The sequence below is a fragment of the Coturnix japonica genome, chromosome 3 (genome assembly GCF_054131305.1).
Source record: "Coturnix japonica strain WE chromosome 3, WE-NBRP24, whole genome shotgun sequence".
Classification (NCBI taxonomy): Eukaryota; Metazoa; Chordata; class Aves; order Galliformes; family Phasianidae; genus Coturnix; species Coturnix japonica.
Window position 1 is genome coordinate 45,102,839 of NC_140665.1, and position 26,005 is coordinate 45,128,843.

At 33.7% G+C, this 26,005-nt stretch overlaps 1 protein-coding gene across 8 annotated transcripts in view; it reads left to right on the forward strand.

The window, feature by feature from the left end:
- ADGB (androglobin) overlaps nucleotides 1-26,005 on the forward strand; it is a 63,519-nt gene that overhangs the window by 20,673 nt on the left and 16,841 nt on the right. For 6 of the 8 annotated variants that reach the window (XM_015858174.3, XM_015858176.3, XM_015858175.3 and 3 more), the window contains exons 11-25: nucleotides 1,307-1,472; nucleotides 2,399-2,489; nucleotides 3,810-3,954; nucleotides 7,377-7,407; nucleotides 10,906-11,074; nucleotides 12,017-12,080; nucleotides 13,340-13,442; nucleotides 13,974-14,115; nucleotides 16,355-16,469; nucleotides 16,817-16,984; nucleotides 17,857-17,995; nucleotides 20,254-20,388; nucleotides 20,752-20,845; nucleotides 22,163-22,297; nucleotides 22,501-22,654. In XM_015858174.3, the coding sequence (XP_015713660.2) occupies nucleotides 1,307-1,472; nucleotides 2,399-2,489; nucleotides 3,810-3,954; nucleotides 7,377-7,407; nucleotides 10,906-11,074; nucleotides 12,017-12,080; nucleotides 13,340-13,442; nucleotides 13,974-14,115; nucleotides 16,355-16,469; nucleotides 16,817-16,984; nucleotides 17,857-17,995; nucleotides 20,254-20,388; nucleotides 20,752-20,845; nucleotides 22,163-22,297; nucleotides 22,501-22,654 (1,851 nt within the window). The remainder of the gene's footprint in view (nucleotides 1-1,306; nucleotides 1,473-2,398; nucleotides 2,490-3,809; nucleotides 3,955-7,376; nucleotides 7,408-10,905; nucleotides 11,075-12,016; nucleotides 12,081-13,339; nucleotides 13,443-13,973; nucleotides 14,116-16,354; nucleotides 16,470-16,816; nucleotides 16,985-17,856; nucleotides 17,996-20,253; nucleotides 20,389-20,751; nucleotides 20,846-22,162; nucleotides 22,298-22,500; nucleotides 22,655-26,005) is intronic. The other 2 variants (XM_015858177.3, XM_085541461.1) reach the window with 2 other exon arrangements.

Here is a 26,005-nt window from a genome sequence, read left to right on the forward strand (position 1 = left end):
GTAAGTAGCCTTAGTCATTAAAAAACCAATAAAAACAAACGGGGAACAGTGACATAGGGGTTATGTATTTCCTGCCATCTGATGCTTTTAGACTGAGCCTTGCTGCAGATTTTTAGGTTACAGATTTCTGGAAAAAAAGTATTTAGTTGTGGCAGTCCAAATAGGATGAGATAGAGGAATCTATATGTCTAAAACAATATTTCAGTAAAGAGTGATAGAAAGGTGGAAGACAGAAGGTAAGAGTTAGATATAGAAATGTAGTGGATTTATTGTGGTCCTCCTTTTAAAAAAGCCCACTTTCAGGTTTTCTTTGGGGGGCTGAGAAGTGCTTCATCAGTGGAAATTGCAGTATAGGAGAAGTAACATCCAAACTTTGTAACATACCTCTGGAAATCCAGAAATAAGTTGCCTAAGTACCTTAGAGCATTTAATTTAATTTTATCTTCTCCTTTTAAACATATCTGAGAATTTCAACCATAGTCTGCTCTGCATTGCTTGCAATTATGCCACCTCAGGAACATATGGCAATGAGAAGAAGCAATCAGAAAATTACTGATTTATTCAGCAACTGAAACAAGTTGTATTTAAAATTAAGAGAGATAATTAAAAATATATACAAAGCTTGAAACAGAACTTTTTGCAGAGGGAAAAAAAAAATGGAACTTGAATACTGAAGCATTGTTATTTTAATGGGAAGAGCACCACTCAATGTCCATATTTAAAACTGCTCTTAAGTTTTTTTGCTAAAGACTTCAGTAAGTCAGTAGTGCCTTCAATGCGTTTTGTAAATTAGCTGGGAGATTAAAAGCCTGACTTTAATGGCATATTTGTTCAAGGTGATATTACATTATAAGGTTATCACAAGTTATCTAAAAGATCTGTCACTTTTAGAATTCTGCTTCTTTATAATTTCAGCATGGAGTAAGGGTTTGTTTCTGAAAAGAAAAACTACTTGTGACATGTATATTTAAAGTAAAATGTTGTCAGTGTTCTTTTCTTACTTGTGCTCCACTTGTGCTTTCTGTAGCATCTAAATGAATATGATTGTACAAAGAAGTTTAAAGATGAGATGAATCTTTCACAAAAAAGTAAACTATATGTAAACATTTCTAAGTGATCAATTGTACCTTTTGTGCTGAATATGAATCCTAATTAGAATGCTTTTGGATAATTTTGTCAGGTAAACCATTTTCACTTCATTTGTTATCCAAGGCACTGGATCCTTCTCTGTGCATACTGTTTGTTCGTGACAGGTGATGACAAAGGAGAGCTATTGCCAATCAGGTTTTCTTTCTATGTTTTGTAGACTGATTCTGCAGAGAAGCTGAGACAGTATGGGATTTCCCAAGCACACAGCCATCCCGTCCTGGTTACTAGAACTAGGTCCTGCCCTCTGGAACCCCCAGAGCCACCGGTTGCTCCCTGGAAGCTTTTCCGTCTAAAAAAAACTGTTGCAAAATCTGAACCTGAAGGTTTGTCTATTCAATAAATTTTAGAATTCATGTTCATCATTATGAACATTCTCAAGAACGTAGTTATGTTAGCATCACTTCTGTAGAACTCTGTTAGGGATTACTTTTTCTCTTTTTGTTTTTATTTTTTTTGCTATTTTTGTTATACTTCAACTTAGTTCTGTTATTTCTTAAATGCTTTGGGAAGTGTCTTAATATGTCTCCGAAAAATTAGTCTTCAGTACTGGAGAAAATGAAGAGGAAGTGTTATCAGAGCAATGCAGAAACTCCAATGCAGAGCCACAAAAGCTTCTGAGCACCTTTTGTACATTTGAAGTATGAAAGCAGCCCTTCTGCAACTGTTAATAGTTTTAAGGGTAAATCTATTCTGGAGCTTATCTGTACTACACAATAGAATTAAGTACACAGTATGAGCTGGCTTGAATATGAAGGCTTTACAGGCATGCTAACAAAATAGACTGGCATAAGAAGCAGAAAATCAATAAAGGCAGAATGTCCTGCTTTACTTTTGAGCCACTTTGTATACAATCTACATGTAGGCTGAACACACTTCTAATACACTGCAAGCTGAGGGTCAGAGTGTTAAGCACTTTATTTTGCTGTCATGCATTAGCTAAAACCACCCTGGCCATTCTATTCTTTATACTCTTCTATACAGTGAGGTGCTGGAACAGGCTGCCCAGAAAGGTTGTGGATGCTCCATCCCTGCAGGGGTGTTCAAGGTCAGGTTGGATGGGCCCAAAACAAGCCATTCTATAATTCTACATTTCTATTTAAGTGTATGCTATGGTGCTTGGGGATTGCTTCCTTAAGTCCTTACAATTTTATAAAGAGGTGAAGAATCACCTATGGAAATTGTTTGTCAGTTAAGTATTAAATATTTCTTTTGAATGTATATTTAACAAGTTGTTGTTTTTTTCCCCCAGAACCTGTGGTAGAGAAACGTGAACAATATATTGAGATTACTAGCCTATTTTTAAATCACAAATCCAATCCTATCAAAGTACCCAAAGATACGTAAGTATTCAAAAGTTTTATCAGTAACATCACATTGTTAGTAATTTTTGCTGTAAAAATGTGTGCAAATTTTGTTAAATACAGCTGTAGTTAATCTGAATCAACTGCATATTTGATAGGGTCTGCATTTTGGTCATAGTGATTGGTTGGGTTGATGATACATCAGTTAGTTATATTTGAAGAGCAACGTATGACTGTTGCAGAAATGACTTTGGATTACAATGAAATACTCTGGGAGTATTGTTTTGCTGATTCAGATGCTTTTTGCTGGTTAAAATACAGTAAATTAGTTGTTTGTAGGAAAAAGTACACATAAATATTTTAAGCAATGTGCATAAATGCGTTATGAAGGAATGAGAGAGTAAAAATTAAGATGATGTAATATTTGTATGCTACCATATTTTATTTAGTTTTCATATTTAATGAATTCCTTTGTGGTCAATCTACACCATTTAGTTGAGGATGGTTTATTAGCTAGTCTAAGTTTCCATGACAATCAGCTAATTTAGTCTCTTGTGATTTAATTAAAGGAATTAACCAAAAATATGTAGCAGGAATTGGCCTTTTGTTCAAGTAACAAGGTACCTAAACACAATAAAGGACTTTTATCCATAACTGGTACTGAACTTGTTATTAATCTCTTTCATTCTAATAACATTTTTCAAGCACTGAAAGGCATGATAATTGGAACACTGTTACTGCTAAGGATCTCGATGTTTCATTATATCGATCCTTAAGACAGGAGTTAGATAACACCAACAATTTTCTCTGTTCTTCATGGTTGCCACAACACAATTACATCTAATTGTCATGTTTGCACTACTGTTTTGACATCACTTTTCTAGTTTATTTAACGTGGAAGGAATTTCTTGTACTTCTAGTTTTCTATATTTCAGTTTTTACTTCTGCCTCCACTGAACTCAGAGGCAGAATTTCCTCTTACTGTAGCCGGCGTAGGCCTTACATACATCTCAAAGTTTATTTTTTCCTGTCTCTACATTTATTCTCCTTTCTACGGGCCATAGAAATTCATTCATTTCTGGTATTATCATCTGGTTTTCATCAAGTGGCATGGGTTTTGTTTTGTTGAAGATTATTTAAGAGGGTGGCAATAGTTCAGGTATTACAAACACGTGTGTGTGGTACTAAGCCAGTAATTATAAGGAAAATATGCATATGGACATTTTGTACTGCCTTATTAGGCTTTTGAAATAAAGGAGATACAAATTATTTTGACAGAATTCTGTTTAAAACATAGTTATGAAATCTGCAATTTGAAATATATGGATTAAATTATTTGAGCTTTTTTTGATAATTCAGCTCCTTCACACAGTCTACCATCCAAAAAGGATTTCATTTGATGACCCATCTTCCTTTTGTCAGTGAAAAGAATGAAAATTTAGTTGACAGTAATGTGGAGTTGAATCAAAGTGGGAGTTGCTCAAATGTAGAAGATTATTCTCAGGTAATAATTTAATTTTCTTTTTTTTTCCCCTTCTTATTTATTTATTTATTTTAACTTGGCCTAGTTTTATGTTCCAAAAGACAGTGAAAAAAGAAATAGGAAATACTTGATTCTTAAATATAGGTTTTAAAAGACATCTATTTAAGCTTCCTCACCCACCTTGCTGTATTTCAGGTTTTGTTCCGGTTACTTGTTTTATTAATGCATGGGAGATCTTTTGCTGACACTTTTCATTTAAAAGCCATTTTTTTATGATTTATTCTTTAGATACTAAAAGTGACATTGTCAATACAATAGAATATTTTGATTTTAAATGTTTGATTCACAGATTATTACAATTATGCTATTTCAGCTAAGTGAAGGATGGTATGTAGGAGACTGAAAAATACAAATGTTGAAAACACATGCCTTAAAATTACATCCTCACGTGATTTGTAATTGAAAGGTACATTCCTCCAAAACTAGGTAGGGGCAGCACGCTCAGCACTTCTTGCCAAGTGCCCCCACAGAGGAAAATGCCAGTCACTAAGGATTACTTATCTCCATCATAGTTTTCCATGAAAGGCAATATGAATCTTAATTAATATCAGTGGGATTTTATGAGAATTACTTTTGGCAGATGTAACCACTATTTGTTGTTGTTGTCATTTTGTTTTAAATTGGTTTCTACCTTGTTCTTTATTTATACTACTGAAGTCTGCTTTTAAATAAGCCTCCAACAGAAAGCTCCTTATAGTATTAACACCTTATGTTTTGAACAGAGAAAGATTGCTTTTATACAAAGACTTTCTGAATACCAAACTATTTCATGTAAAATGTTTTATACAGGAGATTGATTTGCAGCACAGATAAATAGATATTTAAATATACAAACAAACAAAGCTTGATGAATATGGTTTCATATGTTCAGCATCTACAAATAAGTCCAGATTGTCAGTACCATTATCTCATCAATTTCATACTTACTGTGGCAAACAGTGCACAAAAACACATCTTCTTATTTAGCATTTCTTTCTTTGGCTTTCAAAAAACTGAAGGGGAAAAGCTGCCTAGTATGTATAAAAATGCCTTTCAATATGATTAAAAATCTGCATCTAACCAGAAAAACAATTATATATTGGAAAAGATGTGCTTCCACATGGATTTACTTGGATTTACTACTACAGTTATTCCTGTTTGCATTTATTTTCTGTCCCAAGCAGTTCTTTTACATTCAATATAATTACAGTATAGGAAATAGTTTAAAAGAGTCTATAAAATACGTCAATACAAAGGGCTATGTGAAGGAAAAAAACAACCTCAAAATGCTGATCTTTACTATCTTGTAGAAAAGATGACTGAATTATTTTAAAATTTAAAATTTGTGTCTCTTTCTTGGACAAACTGATAAATATACATGGAGATAATATTTCTGAAATTTGTTTGAGGTACAGAGACTTGATGTATAAGCAACTTGAGTTGCATAATATGTTTGAAGACTGCAGGGACCCTGCTGAAGAGAGTATTATGTATCTTCATTGACAAAGTGTCACAAAGAAAACTCAATTATTAGCTTTGGTAAAATTTGATATAAAAGGAAAATCTTTTGGTCTGTAATTTTGGAGCACCTATTTACATATTTCCTCCTCAGAATATATTATAATGTAACTTTTATATTTCAGATCTGAAACTCATTTCTTTTTAAACTGCTCCATATCCACTCTGTGTGTAGAAAGTGTACATCCAAGTAGATATATTTATTGGACATTTATTAGTTAAAAATAAGGCAGTGCTGTAGTGAAGGAAAATTCATTTCAGTAAAATGTTTTTGACTACTCTGCAGTTTGTGCACATTTTACAAACAATATCTATAATCGTACATCACATTCTTTTAAACGTGTTTTTAATTATTGCAAATTAAAAAAAACATCACAAAAGCAGCAGGATAAAAAGGTTCTGTAAGTAGCATTATAATTATTGGTTGGATTACTTGTCTCTATGCACATTTAGTTAATTGTAAAGTAATAGACATCTATTGCTAGAGGCATAGAAATAGTTTAGAATGTCTTTTCTCCTCTGGTCCTGGAGTTAAGAGCCATTCTGACTACAGAAAACTGCTCTGTCACAGTGGGGTGTGCAAACAAGGAAACTCAAGGGTAAGAAAATACATGAAAGAGAGATACTGATTTAAAAAGAAAAGAGTGGTAAGAAGACATGAATATGATTTAGTCTGAGGGCAATCTGATTCAGAGGTAAAATGTAAGAAGTTATGAGGAGCTAATTAACTTGTTCTTGAACCTTATCTTTGCCCCAACTTAAATTTTATCTGAAAAATATTGAGGCTATTAATAGCTGTGGTATGTAGGTAGAACTGCATTTGAACTGATGGAAAAAAGTTTTTAACTTGCAGAATAATCTTCTTTGTTTCCCATTTTGAATGTTCTAATTAAAATAACTTTATGGGTATCTCTAGGAGATAATCTAGGAGAGTTTTCTTTCTCTAGTTTTGAAGCTGAAAATAACAATACACATATAAATAATTGTATAACTGATTAGAAATAGCAAATGCTGAAAGTGCAACCTTGATTTCCTCAGATCTTTAAATTATTGCCAGTTTGTAGAATTTCATACTGTGTTATACTGAACCTTAATAACTTTGTTTTTAGTTTTAAGCAGGAAATTACCATGTTTATCTATATGCTCAGTGCTGTCAACTTCAAGATTAGTGCCTCTGCCATAGACAGAAATGAATATAGATGAGAATTTGGGTTGGGGGGGGAGAGGGGGGCGGGTAACAGTGCTTGTTAAGTGGAGAGCTGGAATGAGAAGATGTTTGCAAAGTTTGTAACAGAATCTCTTGGCTTCAGTATTTTCCTTTGCAAAGGTAAAATTAGTCCAGTTAATCCACTGATAGTTGAGTGCAAATTGGACTTTCCAAAAGGCAAGCTAACTGAATTTCAACTTTAGTCATATTAATTCAGCTTTGAAATGGCAATGGTCAGAGTAAAGTTGTTTGCAAAGACACAGTCAAAAATTACTGATGTTTTTTTAATTGCTGTAGCAATCAAGTGTGGTGTTTCAACTGACAGTTGAACACACAAGAAGAAATTCTTGTTGGAAGAGACCTTTACATACTCTCCAAGAATGAAAACAGAATAGAATAGAACCACATCTAGAATAGATCTAATTACTTCTTGGAATAGAACTTACTGTCAAAGAACAGTAGTGTCAGGTAATGTTTTTAATAGTATACCAGTAGGCATGTGGAACATCTTTTATCCCAGACTGCAGATCATATTCCTTTAATATTCCTTTTCCTTTAGAGTTAATATACTAGCTCATTTCTTATAGCTCAGGAAGGACAAATGTGAAAAGGAAAATTTTCTCTAAAAGTATGATGCAAAATTAGAATCACTTGTTTTTTTTTCCCCCCCCTCATATAGGAGCAGCACAAAACAGAGAGACCCACTGAAGGTAAATATTTTTGAAATTCATATCTGGTTTTCTGCCATTCTCGAATTATTTGATTTCACTGCTAACCTTCATTTTAATAATAGAATCAGTCTTATGCTTTTATGGGTTTTGGTAGCTAAAGCTTCAAAGAATGGGTGTAACTGCAGAATGATGGAGTCTTCATATTGGTATTTAAAATTCTCTATTTTGAAAATTTTGAAAAAATTACACTTTTTCACATTAGAATGTTATTCTACAATAAAATATACTGGATTTTGTACAAAGAGTTCTGTTTCTGAAGAACATGAACTGTTGTTTTGTTTGCTCTGAAACAAAAGACAAGAAAAAAGGACTGCTTCAGTTTTAATAAATTTTACATTTTTATGCTTTTAATCTGTTAGGATCTGATGAGTGTGCAGATGGAAAATAACAAGAAACATATGTTCAGTGCAGGCAAAAACATTATTTTAACATCTTACTTTTAAGAACTTTCAATCATTTCAACCACTGTAGTGCTAGGATGTCTTTTCTTTTTACTTCTTTGTAGGATTTTTATATTTCCAGTACATAGAAACAAAACAGTAGAATCTCACTGCATCAAAATTCTGAGTTAATGAGCTGGAAATATAATTCTTCAGTTATTGACTCACAGCTCAGTACCTCTTCTAGCTCTGGCCCAAAACCCAATAGAAATATAATAGTCTACAATAGATGGCTCCCTAAAGCCTCCCATACATATGCTGGGGTGCTGAACTATTTCTGTAGCTATCATTATTTTTTTATTCTAAAATAGGTGCGTTTTGGCAGCCAGACAGCTATATGTTCTGTTTACTTGGAAGTCTAGTCAGAAAAGGCCTCTTGAAAAAAATATTAATAATTAGGGTACAGATTTGTTCTAGAATAATAACATGATACAGTTTTATAATGGTATAATTCAAAATGTTCCTATATCCTTTTGTTGCATCACAATCAGTGATCGTATGCGTCACGGAGGAGTTTTATCAACTTACTTATGCAACATAAATTTAATAATTTGGGCAAACTTTTCCTTCACTCCAGAGGTCATCCAACTTCACTGGGGGGGTTGCTCAGTCTATAGATACATTGCAGTGAAAGTAGTAGGAATGTGCATGTTGTTAAGAGCATAATTAGATTATGTTCTTTTTTTGACCGTTTACCAGTCTTTGATGTTGCAGTTCATATTCCTTTGCCACACTCTTGGTTAACCCTGATTAGTACAGGAACCCTGATGAACTGCTACTAATGCCGTTGCACTTGTCTCTATATGCTGATATTTTTTTGAGAACCAGTATTCTTTTTCGAGGTTGTGAGATAAGGATGGTTCAGTGTCAGTTTGTAATTTGTTAATGAACAGAGAACTTGAGTTTACTCATCAATTCCAATGCATATGCCTCCAGTACTTAATAAGATTCTTCAAATTGTGTTCCTAATGCAAGCATTTACATTTGCATAAAGATCACTGCTTTCTTCACTGCACACCTTACACTTTTTATACCAAGTCTCATATTCTATTTTGCTAATATCAGTATGATATCAAATCAGCTACTTCCCTAAAATCTGGCTAAATTATATCTATTGCACTTCATTATCAAAAATTACTGTTTACATCAAAAAATCTTGGCCCCTCAGAAAACCCTAAGATAGTATGACATATTCTACCTGGAGTAAGTTATTTTACCTTTCAATTAATCATCTGTTTACCCATTTTATATCCTTCTGTATTCAATTAGTGTTTACGATTTTTCAAGGAATATTTTATTCCTTGAAAATGTATTATGATTACAGGCAATTACTTGCTGAAATGATCTTCCATATGTCAGTCTTAAAGTACTGATTTGTACAAAGCAGCTCTTAAAATTTGGTCAAATGTAGTCACAGCTTTATTCCAGAAATTATATCTTCAGTATATCATCTAGTGTTTGTGGATTTTCACATTTGGAAGTGCTTCTTCTTGCATACAAGGCCTGTGAACAGTTTTTGGAATTTTATTTCTGTATAATTCCAGGAAACTTTGAACAGCGCTATCTTTGCTATACATAGATAAAAAGAAGAAAAAAATGCATTTTTTTATTACATTCTCATAATATTCTCACTGTTTCTTCAAAGAAAAGTGGGGAAGATTCTGCCATTTTGTTAAAACTGGTTTTGCCTTTAGCTACCCTTTGAAGGTTATGTTCCCTCAGGCCCCTGTCTGCATAGATGATCAGCAGAAGGGTTTTTCTATTGACTTTTAAATAAGCTGGAGTGTATCTTCTATCTGAAGGCTGTAGAAATCTATTGACGCAACTGATCTTGAACTATGTCTATTGATAGCACTCTAGTCCTTGTGTTCAGAATGAAAAGAGGAGCAACACTGAGCTGCATGGGATATAGTTATACTCTGGTCGTCTCCTTTCCATAGTCTCTACAGTAGTCAGGATTTTAAGACAAACACCGGTTATTTCACTGGAGGCCCAAAACCCATGTTATGCAAATCTCAGGAGAAGCCTACATTTTACAGCTTTCAGGCAGTTTTCCCATACAGGAAATATTCTCCCTTACAGGAGAATAAAGGGAATATAGCACATTTTCTTCCATTACATTCCTTTCAATTCTTGACAAATAGTTGCAAAATAATTACAGTCACTTCCATCTTATAAGCTCGTTTGTTATCCAGCAGATCACTGTATTTCACTGAACATGAAATATTAAAAAACATATTCAAAAATAAATTATTTTTTAATTAGCTTTCTTCTTTGTCATAGTGATGTGTTTGGTATTAACAGCTTTTTCCTTAGCATTCTGAATTAACAGCTGTTAATGTTTGAACTGTTGAATTCTATTCTCAGCTGCTCTGGGCTATCCTTAAAACTTTTTGGAGAAGACTGAGTAACTTCTGAGTAACTTCATGTGAATCTCATAAAGGCAGAGATTGAGATATTATATTGCAACTTAAAATGTTAATACCTTATTACAAAACGTATATATGGTATTTTGCGCAGATATTTTGGTGTGATTCTGACAGTAGTGAGATTTCTGATTTTCTTGCAGGAAAATTAATTAACATTATTTAATTAGATTCTATTAACAAGTAGTTTGACTGACTAATGTGAGTAGCATCACAAGGATTCTGAGTCCCAGCAGCAAGGATAGGCCTTTATGTCTTCTGTGGGTGATAAAAATTACAATGCCATGCTAGCTTTTCACTTTACAGAAACAGTGGGTTCAGTGTTTTTTATACGCTCATAATAAAGGTTCCAGCACGCAGTTTTATTTGTAATGGTATAGTGAGACAGAATACTTAAGTAGTTTCAGATGGAAGGAACAGAACGCTGTACTGAATTGTTTTAGTCATCTTTTGATCTTTTTAGGTGAATATTACAGTCATTATTTTTAATCTCTGAGATGTATGGAAAATAGCCTGTTGATTTTAGGATAATTTTTTTTATGTAAGAAGGATTTTACTTTGGTGTATGTGTTGCCTGTATATTGAATCTGTGTTTTTTCCTATGTCTACAGAAAAATTGCACAAGAATATTAGCTCTAATGCAAAACAAATGCCAGAAACAGCTGATACTGTTATGAACAGCCAGGCAGTGGATGAATCAAAGGAAGAAATCGAGTCAGAAAAAACTTCAGTTTCCAAGGAAACCTGGATTAGCATTGAGGACTTCTGTGTTTGTTTCCAGTAAGGAACAGAAGTTTTGTGTTGTATTCCTTACAATATACAGTCTAACAGTGATAAAATATGAAAAGTGTCTGTATTAAAACTATCATCTCAACAGATCTTTTTTATAGCTTTCCTACCTTTCAGGTTAGTTCCAAGTCTTCTCTTTGGACCCTGTCCCTACTGACAGTGAATCTGAAGGTGCAGCACCAGGCTGCCTTGCATGTGCACTCTAGAGTACTGTGGAGAGCACAGCCATCTGCTTCACAAAGCAAATGCCACACTGTGACATGGGTGGAAGATGCCAGGTCTTGAAACACATAACAGTTAAGGTGCTCCTAAGTCAGACGCTAATGCCACTAATTCATCAATCTCTGTGTCTGAACATCAGTATTTCAAAGCAATCAAGGTTGTTAAATCTTCTGCGTTTGTTCCAAAAAAGAAACTTCATATTCTCCCACCAAGTTAAAAAAATCTTATTTCAAAAATCATGTAGTTTATTTTTAATATTTATATACGTCAGATATGATTTATAGACAAAAAGAAATATTTCTGAAAGTAATCAAACACTAAAAAATTGAGGACAGGCATGAAAAATTTTACAAAAGAGTTCTTCCTTAAAATGACACTTCATAGTAAACTTATTGCAGCGTCTTTTATGATGCATCCTTTATTCTTGAAAAAGACTAACTTGTTGCAACCTACAGATTATAAGTTAATAAGAAAGACCAATGGCCAGACCACCAACACACCATTGTAGAAGTGCAGCAGAAGTATAAGCTATTCATTTTTCCATAGATTAACTGTATTCACCTTTAATGAGGTTAATAATTCTGAACCATTTGTGAGTAGATTTGAGTGACTTATAGAAGATTTTACTGCGTTTACTGATTAGAATTTAAAACTTATGTAATGGAGCAGACATTTATCTGAAATGTATAATTTATATATTTTTCTTCCTAGGAATCTGTATGTTTTTCACAAGCCACATACATATTCTTATAACTATCAGAAGACAGACTTTAAGGTATATATATAGTTGTATTAATTTTTTGTGTACTTTTTTTTGTCGTTGCTAAAACCTTATGTAATTATATAATACATATATACTAAGTGTAATTGGTGCATTGCATAGAACTATTACTGAATAAGTAATAATGTGTTAGGATTATTACAGATGATGTTCCCAGCAAATACCTGGAAGTGTTTCACTGTGTTCAAATCAAGAATAAAATACGTTATAAATTGCCATTACAGAATAAATTCAAAAATATGGAGTATGCAACTCATCAAATTCAGTAGTGAGAGTATACATTACACTGAATTGCAGCTGCACCATTTTTCTTTTATCTTGAGTGAAATCTGTCTTACAGCAACTAAATTCAGTGATGATTCAGCTTCAGAATCCCTTCATCTCTCTTCCTTCATCTTCACCTATCATCTAACACCTGAATCAGAAGTCTGTTTAGCTTAGCCTTCTACTTTCACTGTACATGTAAATTCCTACAGTGATATGCACAAGGTTCTATTGTGGGGATTAGAAATACTCCTTAGTTGCACAAAATTACAGGATTTCTTTAAACCTGCCATTAGTTTCTATTATTGGAAGGTTATTCAACATGCTTGAATATCCTGTTCCAGCTCCAGTTTCATACTGTAACAGAAATGTAATTGTAGAGTAAGTGCAAACTCTAGGCATGAATTTAATGTAAAACTCTATACTGAGAAGGTTAACTTCATGGATTATGCTTCATAACTATCGCATGCCTTCAATTTTATATCTCTCTGCATTTATAATCACATAATAAGAAATTTTATGAAACATTTCATTATATATTTTCACAAGCCATAATTAACCTGAAGTCTATGTGACATTATGTGCTGTTGAGCTAAAACTTATCTAATCACCCTTTGCTGTAATACCATTTTCTTTTTTTATGTTTGATATACTTGAGCTGTATGAACTAACAGGAAAATTCTGTATCAGAGTCATAAAAGAACACTTTTATTTATTATCCTATGAAAGAAGTAGTAATATACAGCATTCTGGGATCAAGAACCACAAATTTATTCAAATGACTCTAAGAAAATGTAGTACATATTAAAACAGTTCAGTAGCAAAGAAGCTCATTCACCTTCAGACCTTAAAGAATTTCTAGGAACAGCACAGTTAAATATAATTTTTATATTTGCATAGGAGTTAGATATCAAAGTTGAGGATGAAAAATGTGTAAGCAGACAACATTCAATACAAATTAAAAACAACCTTTTTCTTTCTCTACACAGATTACTGATGATCGAGTCTTCTATTATTTACTTGTGGACAGTCTGAAGCCTGTTGAAATCCTGGTTAGCTTTTCCGCACTAGTATGCTGGGTTGACCCTGAAGGTAAGGTCAATGCAGAAAACTGCATATTCATAGAATCATAGAGTGGCTTTGGTTCTAAATAGAACACCCCTCCCCCCCCAAAAAATAAATAAATAAATAAATAGTAACCATCCCAACAAAAATGAATCAGAATCTAATCAAAAGTATAGTTAAAATAACTATAACAAAGTTATAACGCTTTGCATGGATATTTACTTCCTTTGCATGTGGGACAGAATGCATTTTTAAGGAGTGTTAGAAAAGTCTTAATTGTCTTAGAAGTCACCTGGTTTGCACATTCTTCCAGTACCTTGCTTTGACCACAGTTTTCTAAAAAATAGATCAACCATCTAAAGGGTGTCTTCTCTGTCACCTATGAGATTTCCTTGACTGTCCCTTTTCTCTGAATTATCAAAGGCTATGTAAAGACTTCAGTGACTGTAGATATCAGAAATACAGAACTGCTACCTTTACTATTATAGTCTGCACCCCACCCTACCCCTGCTTTTCTCTCCCCCCCCCCCCCCCCCCCCTCTTTTTCTTTTATTACAGCTGCTGAACAAGAAGGTTCTAGTATTTCAAAGGCGCTGCTGAAGATTGAACATTTTTCTTGGAAATGTATGACTCCGGGGAAACTTGTACTAAAGATGCATACATATTCAACCAAAGCTACTGTGCTAAATCTCCCTCTTGGGTATGTATAAGGCTTCATTCCTGAAGGCTCTTTATTACTTAGGGATTAAGATGATCGTTTACCTTACACACCAGCTAAGATTTTATTTTTTAAAACAGAAGTTTTTATTTAAATCAAATTCTTTGATAGCTAAGATTGGTGAAACTGAAACATTGCTATGAATTTAATACAATTACCAAAACTTGTACAATTCTTTTGATTTTTTTTTTGCTCTTGTTGCAATTAGCAAGAAAAAAAAATAGTTAAAAAATACAGTAAACATCACAGATATAAAATCTACGTAAAATTGTTTCTAATGAGAATAATTTTGAGATATTTGTTACATGACCAAGAAAAATTGAAAAATACTAGGATTTTTAATGGAAATGTGAAAGATTAATGACACTGTAGGAAGCTTTATAGCTTTTCTTGAAGTAGGATTTATGAATGATGAGATGAGAAATTCTGTGAGGTTACAAGAGACCTTGCATATCTTATCTTACATTCCAACTGAGATTTTTACAAAACTTCATTATTAGCACACAATAAAATTTATTTCTCCATGTATTTAACTCCATATATTCATTGTAAAGCATTTCCAGGTGTTTAGAATAAATCAATAATTAAAAGGCAAGAGCCTTTGATATTTATTAGTTTCTGGAAATGGTTCAAGTGAAAAATGACGTCACTTTAGCATTCAATAGCATTTAGCATTCAGTTGCTGATGAGTTCATTGAGCCTTTTTAATTTGTTGGAAAAGAGACACACATCAGTTTAATCTTAAAGTAGATGTCTCAAAAATGTATTTAGTAAGCAAACTTTCAACTTGTTTATTTTTTCTAAGATATAAATCAATATTACACTGCATGTTCATAGTTGAAGAAAACGTACGTCAGAAAATTCACACAGAGTATGACCATCCAATATTTTAAATGTCTTGAAATCAAAACAAAATCATGTTAGGCTTTGAATGAACAGGTATAAAATGGAAGTACCATAATACTAGCATGTTGGTAATAAACTCTTTACTAGTGCCCTCTGATTGTGTAAATTCAGACTAAATATAAAAAAAAAAAAGTGATTTTTATTATAGGTTTGTTCTATCAGTATGCGCATCTCCTTGGCACAGTTTCTAATATTTGCATGTCCTTGTCCTCTACAGAAGCAATAAAATGTGCATCTTTTGTACCTGCAAAATTATGAGCTTCCTACATTCTCTTTACTCTTGCCAAAGCCAGCAGTCTTTCATTAAGCTTTAATTTACAGCGTGTGGGAAACAGATGGGCTTTATTGACCACTGTTCCATTTTATTTCAAATGAGATATGGCTTGTTCAGCCTGGAAGGTACTTTCTTCCTTCTGCTTTGTCAGTTGTTTGGAAGTGTCTTATATTTCACTCTCGAAGACCATGTAGTTAAAATTTGGAAGAGTTTGGGATGGGGTGAGCGATTTCTTACTCTTGCTGCTGTACTTCTGTTTAATATGAAGCTGCAGCTAGTATTACTTGTCTAAATGCCATTCTGACAATGATAGAAGATTGTGAGGCTTTGCTATTTGATGTCAGCAGCCTCCCCAAGTATCTCAGAGGGGACTGCAGGAAGTTATTCTCTCGTGAAAAGAGCTTGAAGCCCCTATGTTGTGTAACCATAGTTGGGAGAATTGTTTCTTTTATAACTGGAGTATGTTGTAGGGTGTGATGAGATGAAGTGCATGCTGATAGCACACACTGAGTTGCTGTTGTAGGTTACTTTTTGACGGTTTGACCCACAGTTGCCATATAAAGTAATCATTCTGAAATATTAACCTGGCATGTGTTTTTCTCATAGATGTCTCTGTAAACACAGAAATTATGGTCTATTTTATATGACCAGAGCACTTAGCTTTCTTTAGAAGTTTTCTAGAGCAAATGTGTTTTTAAGTGTAGCTAACTGACCTAAAAACTTTGAGCTTATATCCATCTGAAATAGTGGCATTACTTTTACTACTGCAGAAAAAGTAAAATCTAAATATAAACAAATATAATAATGACTTTTCTGATTTTGCCTATTTGCCTTCATCTAGAAGTTTTAGCAAAGTGAGGAGTTAGGGATGCAAGATTTGGAGAGTGAGAGAATCTGGGAAAGGGAATCTATTTTAACAAATGCTTTTATGAAAATAAAAGCTTAAGAATAACTGTGACTTAACAACAAATGGAAAAAGTTATTTTAAATTTAAATTTTCTTTTTCTTTTCTTTCTTTCTTTTTTTTTTTTTTTAATTTAGACGACACATACTTCTCTTTACAGTAAGTTCTGCTGTAGGGCACCATATTCATCTCTCTAGCATGGTGCCCTGTGTCTTTGGAGAAGAGGATGTTGTAATGCGAAATCTCGAAAAGGTATGTGTGGCTAGAACTTGTCAAGTATTGTGTTGAAGTTATTTCTGACTCTTATTTGGTTTTCAAGTGGAATACTATTAATCTTTTAGTATGTTTGAGAGTATAATATGAATTTTAATATGAAATGGGTGAGTGGATTGAAAATGGTCTTAGGGGACTCTGGGATGAATTTTGCAACTGCTGACTTGTATGAATGTGCAAGTAAGCATTAGCCAGTACATGTGGAAAAATTGCATAAAGTGGAATACTGAAAATATTCCTGCTGAGATATGTATGAAATCTCAAAAGGAAACAAAATCTTAAAACAATTCAGATAGCAATAGCTAATTTTTCTCCTCTTTCCCCAGGAGAGCTGCCGATTTATTGAGCAGGCTACTGCTATCCTGACAGCTATTGGAAATGTGATTAATAATTTCAGCAGTGAGCCCAAACTTTCTGAAGCTCTGAAGGATTTGGAACTAACTCACTGTCCTCCTGGCATCCATGGTACTGAAATGGCTGAGGAACATTTTAAGGTGAAACTTTGTTCAGTAAACACATATCTAGACACTGCAGAGATTAGCTAACAGCTTAATGTTGTCATTATCTACTTCAGACCAGTGGCTATGTTTTTACAAAGGACCTCCAGAATGTTTCAGGTGTAGCACTTGCTATCAATCATCAATGCATATGAAACTTGCAGTGGCGTTCCATATTATCATCTCTTATTATGAACACACTTTAATATGTGCACTGTGCATTAAATTTGAATCTCTCTTTTGGTCAGTTTCACTGAGCATTCTGTTGGTCACAGTACATCACTAGCATAAAGACCTAGCTATTTTTCAACTCAAACTCTGAAAAAGGCTCTGAAAAACATACTCTGAAATTTCTAATCTAATTAAAGATGGAAAAAGGGACTGGATTTCTGCTTTCCAGAGAACATCAAGGTGTCAAGAATAAAAACAGACATCAATGTATTCATGAAAGTAGGACACCAAATTTTCCCTTTTTTGCCCATCACTATATTCCTACTTTTGCAGTGGGGTCATCTACTGATTCAGTAGGCATGCCCATGTCATTATGGTAATTATCATGTTCTTTTATGCTCTGGTCTGACACAATCAGCTTACTTCAAATAAACTGAAAAAATATTTCTAGGTAATGAAAAATTGTGTGCTGGAATCTGTCCTGTATTTAAAAGCTGGGCATGAAAATGGTTTTCTCTTGCATGTGTGCTTGAAGTATTGGAGTTTCACTGTATGGACTAATTGTGTGAGACAAAGTTATGCATGACATGAAAATGAGAACAACTGAACAGTTCTTGAAACATTAATGGGAGCCAATGTAATTTGGCCTCTACAAATAAATAATTATCTGACAAATGTTTTCCTTTTTTTTTTTTAAGGTTTTCAATAGTGCCTTATGGTCTTTGATCAAATATGTATTGGACAAGAAGATACCTCCTGAGTATAAATTTGCCTTCAAATCCTTCACTTTGGATTTTACATTCACTGATATATTTGAGGATGAGAGTGTGTCTTCAGGTACTGTATTGGTATTGCTAAAAACTTCAAACATTTTGGAGGGAACTAAATCTTCACTGATCCTGACTAAATAACTGTGGTTCATTTCTTAGGAGGTACTCAAGTTTTCTACTATTAGCAGAATGTCTGAAATTATTCAGTGAGACAGATCTCAGAATAAAAGTATAGCAAGTATATTTATAAATATTTTTATACTTTGTGTTTATGCTTTCTTTGGTCCAACAATATATATTCATGCTCTGTTCATTTACAAATTTAAAATCTATAAATTTGCTCTATGCCTAGAAGGACTGGCCAACATTAGCACTGCTGAATTATTAGGTTAGTCGTGCATCTTACAATACTTGAGTTATAATCCTTTGAAAATCTACAATTATCATTGAAAAGTACCGTAATAGATGAATGAAATCTTTCTTGTTGTCTGTGTATGAGGATGGGTCAAATCAAGACAGAACTTCAAATGCTATCTCCATTTATTTATTTTTTTAGTAGTGTATCAATTTTGTTCCCTGTGCTGAATTCATCTCTAGACTTGTCTATGACAAGTCATGTTATGATGTGTTGCAGTTAGCAGTCCTGTCTTGTAAGGTTTCTGAGAACCCATCCTGAAAACAGTCTAGTAATGTTGATCTGTCCAAATGCTATCTGCCCCCAAGGAACAGCTAGCTGTGGACCTGTAGGAGACAAGGAAGTTCATAGAGTGTGACATAAGGATGGAAGTTTCTTCACTGTTGGTCCTGTCAGAAGTTGAAAGAAATTGCTCAGTTGCCATCTCCCTGGAGATACTGAAAAATGAATTGGGCATATGCTCGTCACCTTCAGTGATGTGCTGTATTTGATCCTGATTTGAACGTGAGATTGGATTATTTATCCACTCCAGTCTGCTTTATTCTGTGATTGCGTGCTTCTCTTAATAAATGGTTCTGCCGTGCCATATTGAGTTCTAAACTGTTCTCTGTTGGACTGAACTTGTGTAACGTTCAGAGTTGCTAAGTATTAAAGAGACTTTTGAAAATAAGAAGGAACAATGGTTGCAAGCAGTCAATTCCATCAATATTAAATGGAATATATTAGATTGAAATGTGATCTTCTTTCTGATGAGAGTAATATATTTTCTTAATATAATTTTGTCCCACTTTCATGTGTATCTCTTTCATACTCTTTTTGTTTGATAGTACTTCATTTAGGACTACTCTATCCTTCCTCTCCCTCTAGCTCACTTCCCCTCATTGTACATTGATGCATACCCCAGCTGGTTACCTGACACTGCCTCCCTGTGGTTCTACTCCCCATAGCCTCCCCAGATAAATCCTTGTGCTGATAGCTTCAAGGATATTAATTCTGGGCAAGAATTCCATCAAATTGCTCATTAGTAACCTGTCAGAAACCACTTATTAGGGGAGCTACGGGAAAGAAGAAGATAGGCTCTTTAGCAGGGTCTGTTGCAATAGAGAAAGGGCAAATGGTTTCAGGCTTAAAGAGGGTAAACTTAGGTTAGATCTAAGAAAAAGGTCTTTTACAGTGAGGGTGGTGAGGCACTGGAGCTCAGAGATGTGGTGAGGCTGGATCAGGCTCTGAGCAACCTAATCTAGCTGTGTATGTCTCTATTCATTGCTGAGAAGTTGAACTAAATGGCCTTCAAAGGTCTGTTTCAACTCTAAGGATTCTATGATTTTAATTTCTATTCCATTCAAAAACTTCTTGATAACAGAAAGTCACAGTCATATAAACAAAATTCCATGTTATTATTTGTGTTACCCGTATTCTGTAGCTCCTTAGCAGAAATCAAATACAGTGTTTTGAATGTTGTTGATGTTTAAATTATTACTTAATAAAATCAGATTCAGAGATAGAAACATTTGAAATTTTGCGAAGCTCTTTTAAGCTTTATTCAGATTCAGACTTTAATACATCAAATTCTGTTGGTTTATTTTTGGAAGATGATTTCATCTTACAAGACTTGATGTAAAAAATAAATAAAATGCAACAGCTGTCTGTACACAGAAGCAAAAAGTGATTATTTGGTATTCAGCATTAGCCTAGTAGCTGCATGCTAACTTTGTAATTACACAGTATACAGTGTCTATTTTTATAATGATAGGAGTAAAAATTTGAGTGGTATTTTTGCCACGAATGGAAATTTTATGCAGAAACCATTATTTCTGTAACACAGGTCTCCTTTGTATTTTCACTTTATAGCAAGCAGCTACAAGGTTTCCAGCCTTATTGGTGTTCTCATTCTCTCCCTCTTCTTTTAGAAAACTGTGAATTGGATTCCGTTAGTAGCTGGCAGAAAAGAATTCCCACATTCAAAGAAACAGCAGCAGTTGTTAAACTCCAAGCTGTTTGGAGGGGCACTTATATAAGGAAAGTACTGAACAGCAGAAAACCAGGTGTGTCCTTTTTCAAAAATGTTTCATCTTGTTCGAATATTTACTACAAGGGCTTTTTTCTTAATTAATACCCAGTTAATTTTCTATGGCATTTCATGTCAATACAAGATTGAATGAAGGTATTTAAAATGGAAAATATTAGTCACATAATTATTTGAAGCTGGAAAAGTACTGAAAAGTACTGTGAAAGGAAAAAGTAGTTGTCAGCCCTCTGGCACCTCTGTAAGAATCCTAATAAGATAGCATTCATAAGACAATTGGCTTCCAGGTGATGTTTTTCACAAATATTTGGTCAGTGTACATTTAAAACAGTGCGAAAGTTAGGTACTATGTACATTATCAGACTTATTTTACTATTTCTAGGTACTAAAGAAAACGCTGCTGTCACAGAAACCTTGAAAAACTTGTGGACTTCAATTGAGTTAAATTTTGAACAGTGTGCTGTAGTGCTGTTAAGGTAATGATATAATAAATTATACTACTTTATTGCAGCCATTTCCATAGAGCTGCCATAAATTGCTGGTGCACACAATAAATGTGGGAAGTGTGTTATTAGTTTTAGAATTATTAAACTTGGTCAGAAAGGATAGGATGCTTTCTGTAGAGATATGCTGTGCTTTGTTATATGTTTGCATGAGTAATACTGTATCAAACCTAACCATTAGGAAAGGGTGCTACCATATAGTTGTTTGGTGGTTTTGTTTTGTTTTTTGAGCTGGAATATTGTTTTCTGTTTGTTTGATTTTTAATATCCAGTAGGTCATTTCATAGGTGGGAGCCTGAAACCGTTTCTTTGGTTAAACATCTATCCAGTTGATTTAAAAAACATGTTTTCATCATTTAAAATCATAATACTATGTTTTTTTTTAAACTACTATTTTTAAATAGCTTGCAGACTTTTGTTTAATATAAAAGGCCTATTGACTTAAGCTAAGTTTTCAACTTGTTTCTGCTTGCCCATATGGTAATTTTCAAGGAGTTCACAGATTTGGAGCTTCTGAGGGGCTTCCTCTGTACATGTGCTCATCAGTGATGGAAGAATTATTATTTTGCAAAGCTTTGCAGACTGTTCTGCTTTAAGCTAATCCTGACAAAATTTAGATCTGCTCTGTGACTTACCTTTAATTAAATGCCAAGTTTGACTATTATCATTGCTAAAAATATGAAAGTGGGGATTGTTTGTGTAATTCCAATTGCTCTTTATAGAAAGCAAAACATCAAAGTACCATTGGCCAAATTTGGTGGATTTTAAATTTAGCAATTTAAAAGTTGGGCATGTTCAGAGGAACACTAACTTTTGATACCACGAATGATAAATAAGCTTCCCAGTGTCAGTCAAGTGCCAGTCAGGTTAGCACTAATTCCACAGAAATTGATAACACCTAAGAGTTTAAATATGAAAGAAAGAGGTTTTTTTAAATCTCCTCATGATTCTATAGCTTTCAGATGGCAGCTTAATATAAAAAAATGGAAGGTATCCTAACTAATGTTATTGTTGTTTATTTTTTTTAATAATAAAAATAATTAATGGTTAGACTGATGGAAACACAACACATATTTGTATGTAAGGCTACCAGCCCTTAAAATAATAGAGCACCTTCCTTACCTGTTTTATTTCTTAGTGCGATCCAATAACAGAAAAGATAGCATTAATAAAACATTTTATGATTTCATTTTACCCTCAAATATGAACCATTGTTCTTCATAATATACATCAATACATGTCCTCTCCTGATTATGAGTAGATTTAAATCTTTGTTTTTCTACTTTACAGAGAAATGTTTAAAAGAAAATGTAACTCAATCAAAAATTTTCCTTGTTATGAAGATGAGTGGTGTAAGACCTCTTTCGCTGACTATGCTGTAACATATTCTGATCAGCCACCATATATTTGGTTTGTGGTTTTTAGGTGAGTTTTTTATAGCCTTTTATAGGATTCCTATTGGAATGAAATAATGATAGACTCTGTTTCTCACTACCATGTTTCAAAACATATGATTTTACATGTCTGTTTTCCTTAAATTCTAATGTATACTTTTATTTTGTTGCACTAATTATTCAATTTGTGGCAATAAAATGAATTTAATTTGTGTTTTCGTTGTTTTATTTTAGAGAAATATTTTTTGTCCCAGAAGACATGCTCGTAGTGCCAAAGATGTATACCACTATTCCTTCCTGTAGACTTCATGTAATTGATAACGACACAATGAAGGAAATGCCACATGTCTTTTTGAAAGTGGTGCCTCATGTTTACCCCAAAAATAAGGTAAATATCTGGAGTATAAAAATAATTGGAATAAAAGTGCTGAATTCTATAGGCATTTTCAGCTACATATTAATGTTCTGCTTAGAAGTATGGCCATGCTTATTAAAAGATTCAAACTATTGCCTCCTTCCAAGTTTTAACACTGAATGAATTGTCTTAATTCTGAAGGAAGGTATATCACCCAGATTTCCAATCTTTAGGCTAATGATGACAGCTTGCTCAGTCTTTCTTTAAAGGTTAGATTTCCTACGTTCTTGATTACTTTCTCCTTTGGACTGCTCCCAGTTGTTTTCATTTTTTTCTTTTTTATGATATACAATACTGAGCACAGAAAAGTTTGCAGCAAGGATAAACTTAAAGAAATGATGAGTAAGGAATGATCAGTTTACATGTCTTTCGGGCAGGCTTTACTACTTATAGAACTGATTGATGCTCATTTTCCCCTCTTCCACGCCCTTTACTTTTCTTGCAAGAGACTTGTTGACTCATACTGCTGTAGCCTTAAGTGCTTTACTGAAGAGCTGAATCCTGCTGTTTATTTTTCTTGATGAAATGCGGTGTATTTCATTATTGATTTTAGTGCTGTTTTTCTTTCAGATCACTTTCCTTATTTAAAGTAACATTGAATTATTTTCCTTTAAAATTATACCCCTTACCTTTGTGATATCAGTTAATTAAACATGGATCACTGTTTCACTGTGCACATAACTAATAAAATATTAAATTAAATCAGTTCCAGGTCAGGAAGTCTCACTAATTAAGAACCTTGTGTTTCAAAATGTTTTCTGGATGTAGTTATCTTCTCTAGTTTCTTCATAATGACAGCATTTCCCTAGACTTATAAGAATAATCAGTGACAGGTGTTGACCGCTTCTCTATTCCCATATAGATTTCATATAGCTTAACTGGTTTGATAGTTCAGAAGATCATCAGATTGAACTAATCCAGAAATTAGTTTATAATTATTTTCCAGGTTTTTTTCCCATTTTAGCCTGCTTCTAAACTCTTCAATCTTACCCCTAATATTGTCTGTGCTAGACAAACTACCCATAGTTGAGCCTGTTAGAAAAGATAAATTCAAGCTTTAGCTTTCTTTGTCAGTAGAGAATTAGAAGTAGCAAATTGATGTTAGTCCATGACTGTAGCAGTTCTGTTGTCTTCCTTTTGTAATTTTACTTACAGTATTATCATACCTTTTCCCCATCCCCTCTAATAGAATGAAGTTGCTTTATCCAAGGTATATAGTGAATGCCAGCTGAATGTGGTAGGTAGGGACTACTACAAGAGGAGGAACATAAAGGGTTGCAGAAAAAGTCATCAAGTTCTCAGAGTGAACTTGGGATCTTCAGAGGTGGGTTGTGTATTCCATCAGGAAGGAAGGTTCAGTTTGTAGTTCGACAGTGGCAGGATGTGAAATCTCAATGATAAACACTACTTACAGCCTTTCAGGATAATGATGAGTTGTGTAAAGAAAGATCAAAACTTCAGATTTATTTCAGATCTCATCTCAGCGTTTGTCCTGCTTAGCAGACTGTGACTGTTCTATTTATGTCTTGTGGAATGGAAAATGTGTCTTACAACTCTACTGTTGCTACCCCTTCTCCCACCTCCACCACAAACCTCCTCCCATTTTACATGCTTTTTTTGAATAGAGATGTCAAGGGTTGCACACAGTATTCTAATTAAGATCTTACCAACCTTTGAACAGTACTATGGCTTTAGTTTTGGAGATGCTCATTTTGGTGTGCCGTACCCCACCTGCTTACCATTATTGCATGGATACACCACATGATAGCTCCACTATTACTATTGTACTATTGTTATTTTCTCTTCTTTATTGATGACCTCTCCACCGTAATTATTTTTGCAGACGTTATTCTTACTCTCTAAGCCTATGATTTTATATTTAACATTATAAAATATGGTTAATATTAGTTAAGAGTGGTTTTAATTTAAGCGTATTAAAGCAGAATTATACATGTATGCTGTGTTTTTACACTTCTTTTATTTCATAATCTCTGCTACTGAGTTTTTCAATAAAAGTTTGGACTTACACCAAACAATTTACCTTCCTATATGCAAATGGTTCATTAATGCTTCAGTGGACTTGCAACACTATTGAAAACTTGACTGATGGTTTGACAAGACAATTATTCTGTGTTTCTTGACAATTGCATACAGTGGTATTATTTTACTCTAATTGTTACCTTTCTTTTAACAGTACTTTATGTGAAATGTCAATAATGAAACAGAAAATATAGTATGCCTGAATTCCTAAATGTGTATTTATTATAAAACAAGTTATTTTTCCTTTTGAATGAATTTAGCAGTTAGCTGTTCTGCTGCAAGAATCAGCAGATTAAAACAAAGTCAAAGTAAATTTTATCAGTAGATATTGTTATTCTGCTGCAGAGTCGCTCTAGGAATGCCTTCAATCATTCAGAAACGAATATTAAAAAGAGGATAAAATCTGCAGACTAGCAATAATGTCTTTGTGTCTGCTTTCTGCAGATACTACTGTCTAGATAAAAAATGCAATGCAAGTTGCTACTTTCTTCAGTCTATTTATTTATTTATATATTTATTTTTGTATACTGCTACTGTATACCTTTTTCTTTTACTATCTTATACACAAGTTTATTTTAGAAGATGGTAGGAAATAACAGAGAAGCATTTCTAAACTTCAGCTGAACAGCACCTAGGGACCCTGTGAACACCTGTGACCCATCTCTGGACCTACTCCAACAGCTCCATGTCTTTCTTGTGCTGGGGACCCCAGACTTGAATGCAGTACTGCAGATGGGACAATCATCACAAGGACAGAGAAAAAGGGGACAATCTGTTCCCTTGATCTACTGTCCGACATACAGTTGGCCCTCCAGACTACAAGCACACACAGCTGGGTCATGCCAAGTTTTTTGTCCAGCATGCACTTCTCTGGCTTTGTGATGGACTCTTAGAAGACTTTAAATAAGATTAATATATTGATAATTAATGTATTGAAATGAAATTATTAAATGCTGGAGTGTTATTATTTTAACCCTGGATTGAATCTGATCTCTAAATCTCCATGCAGCAAATTGGATTCACATACAGTTTCCCACAACCTCCAGCATGAAGAGTGATTTTTGTCTGGTTTATCCATGAATGAAAAGGTTTTCACTTTCTTGTTTCATGTTTATCTAATTTTGTTTTAGTATACATGAGGACAGCTACTGTTTGCTTAACATCTTGTGCATGAATTGCTAAAGTATTACTATTCTCATCTCCGATACAAAGTCTGAGTAAATTAAAGAAGATCTTTGTAATGCCAAAAATTAGCAGTTGGGAAAAGGCATGTAGGGTGGACAT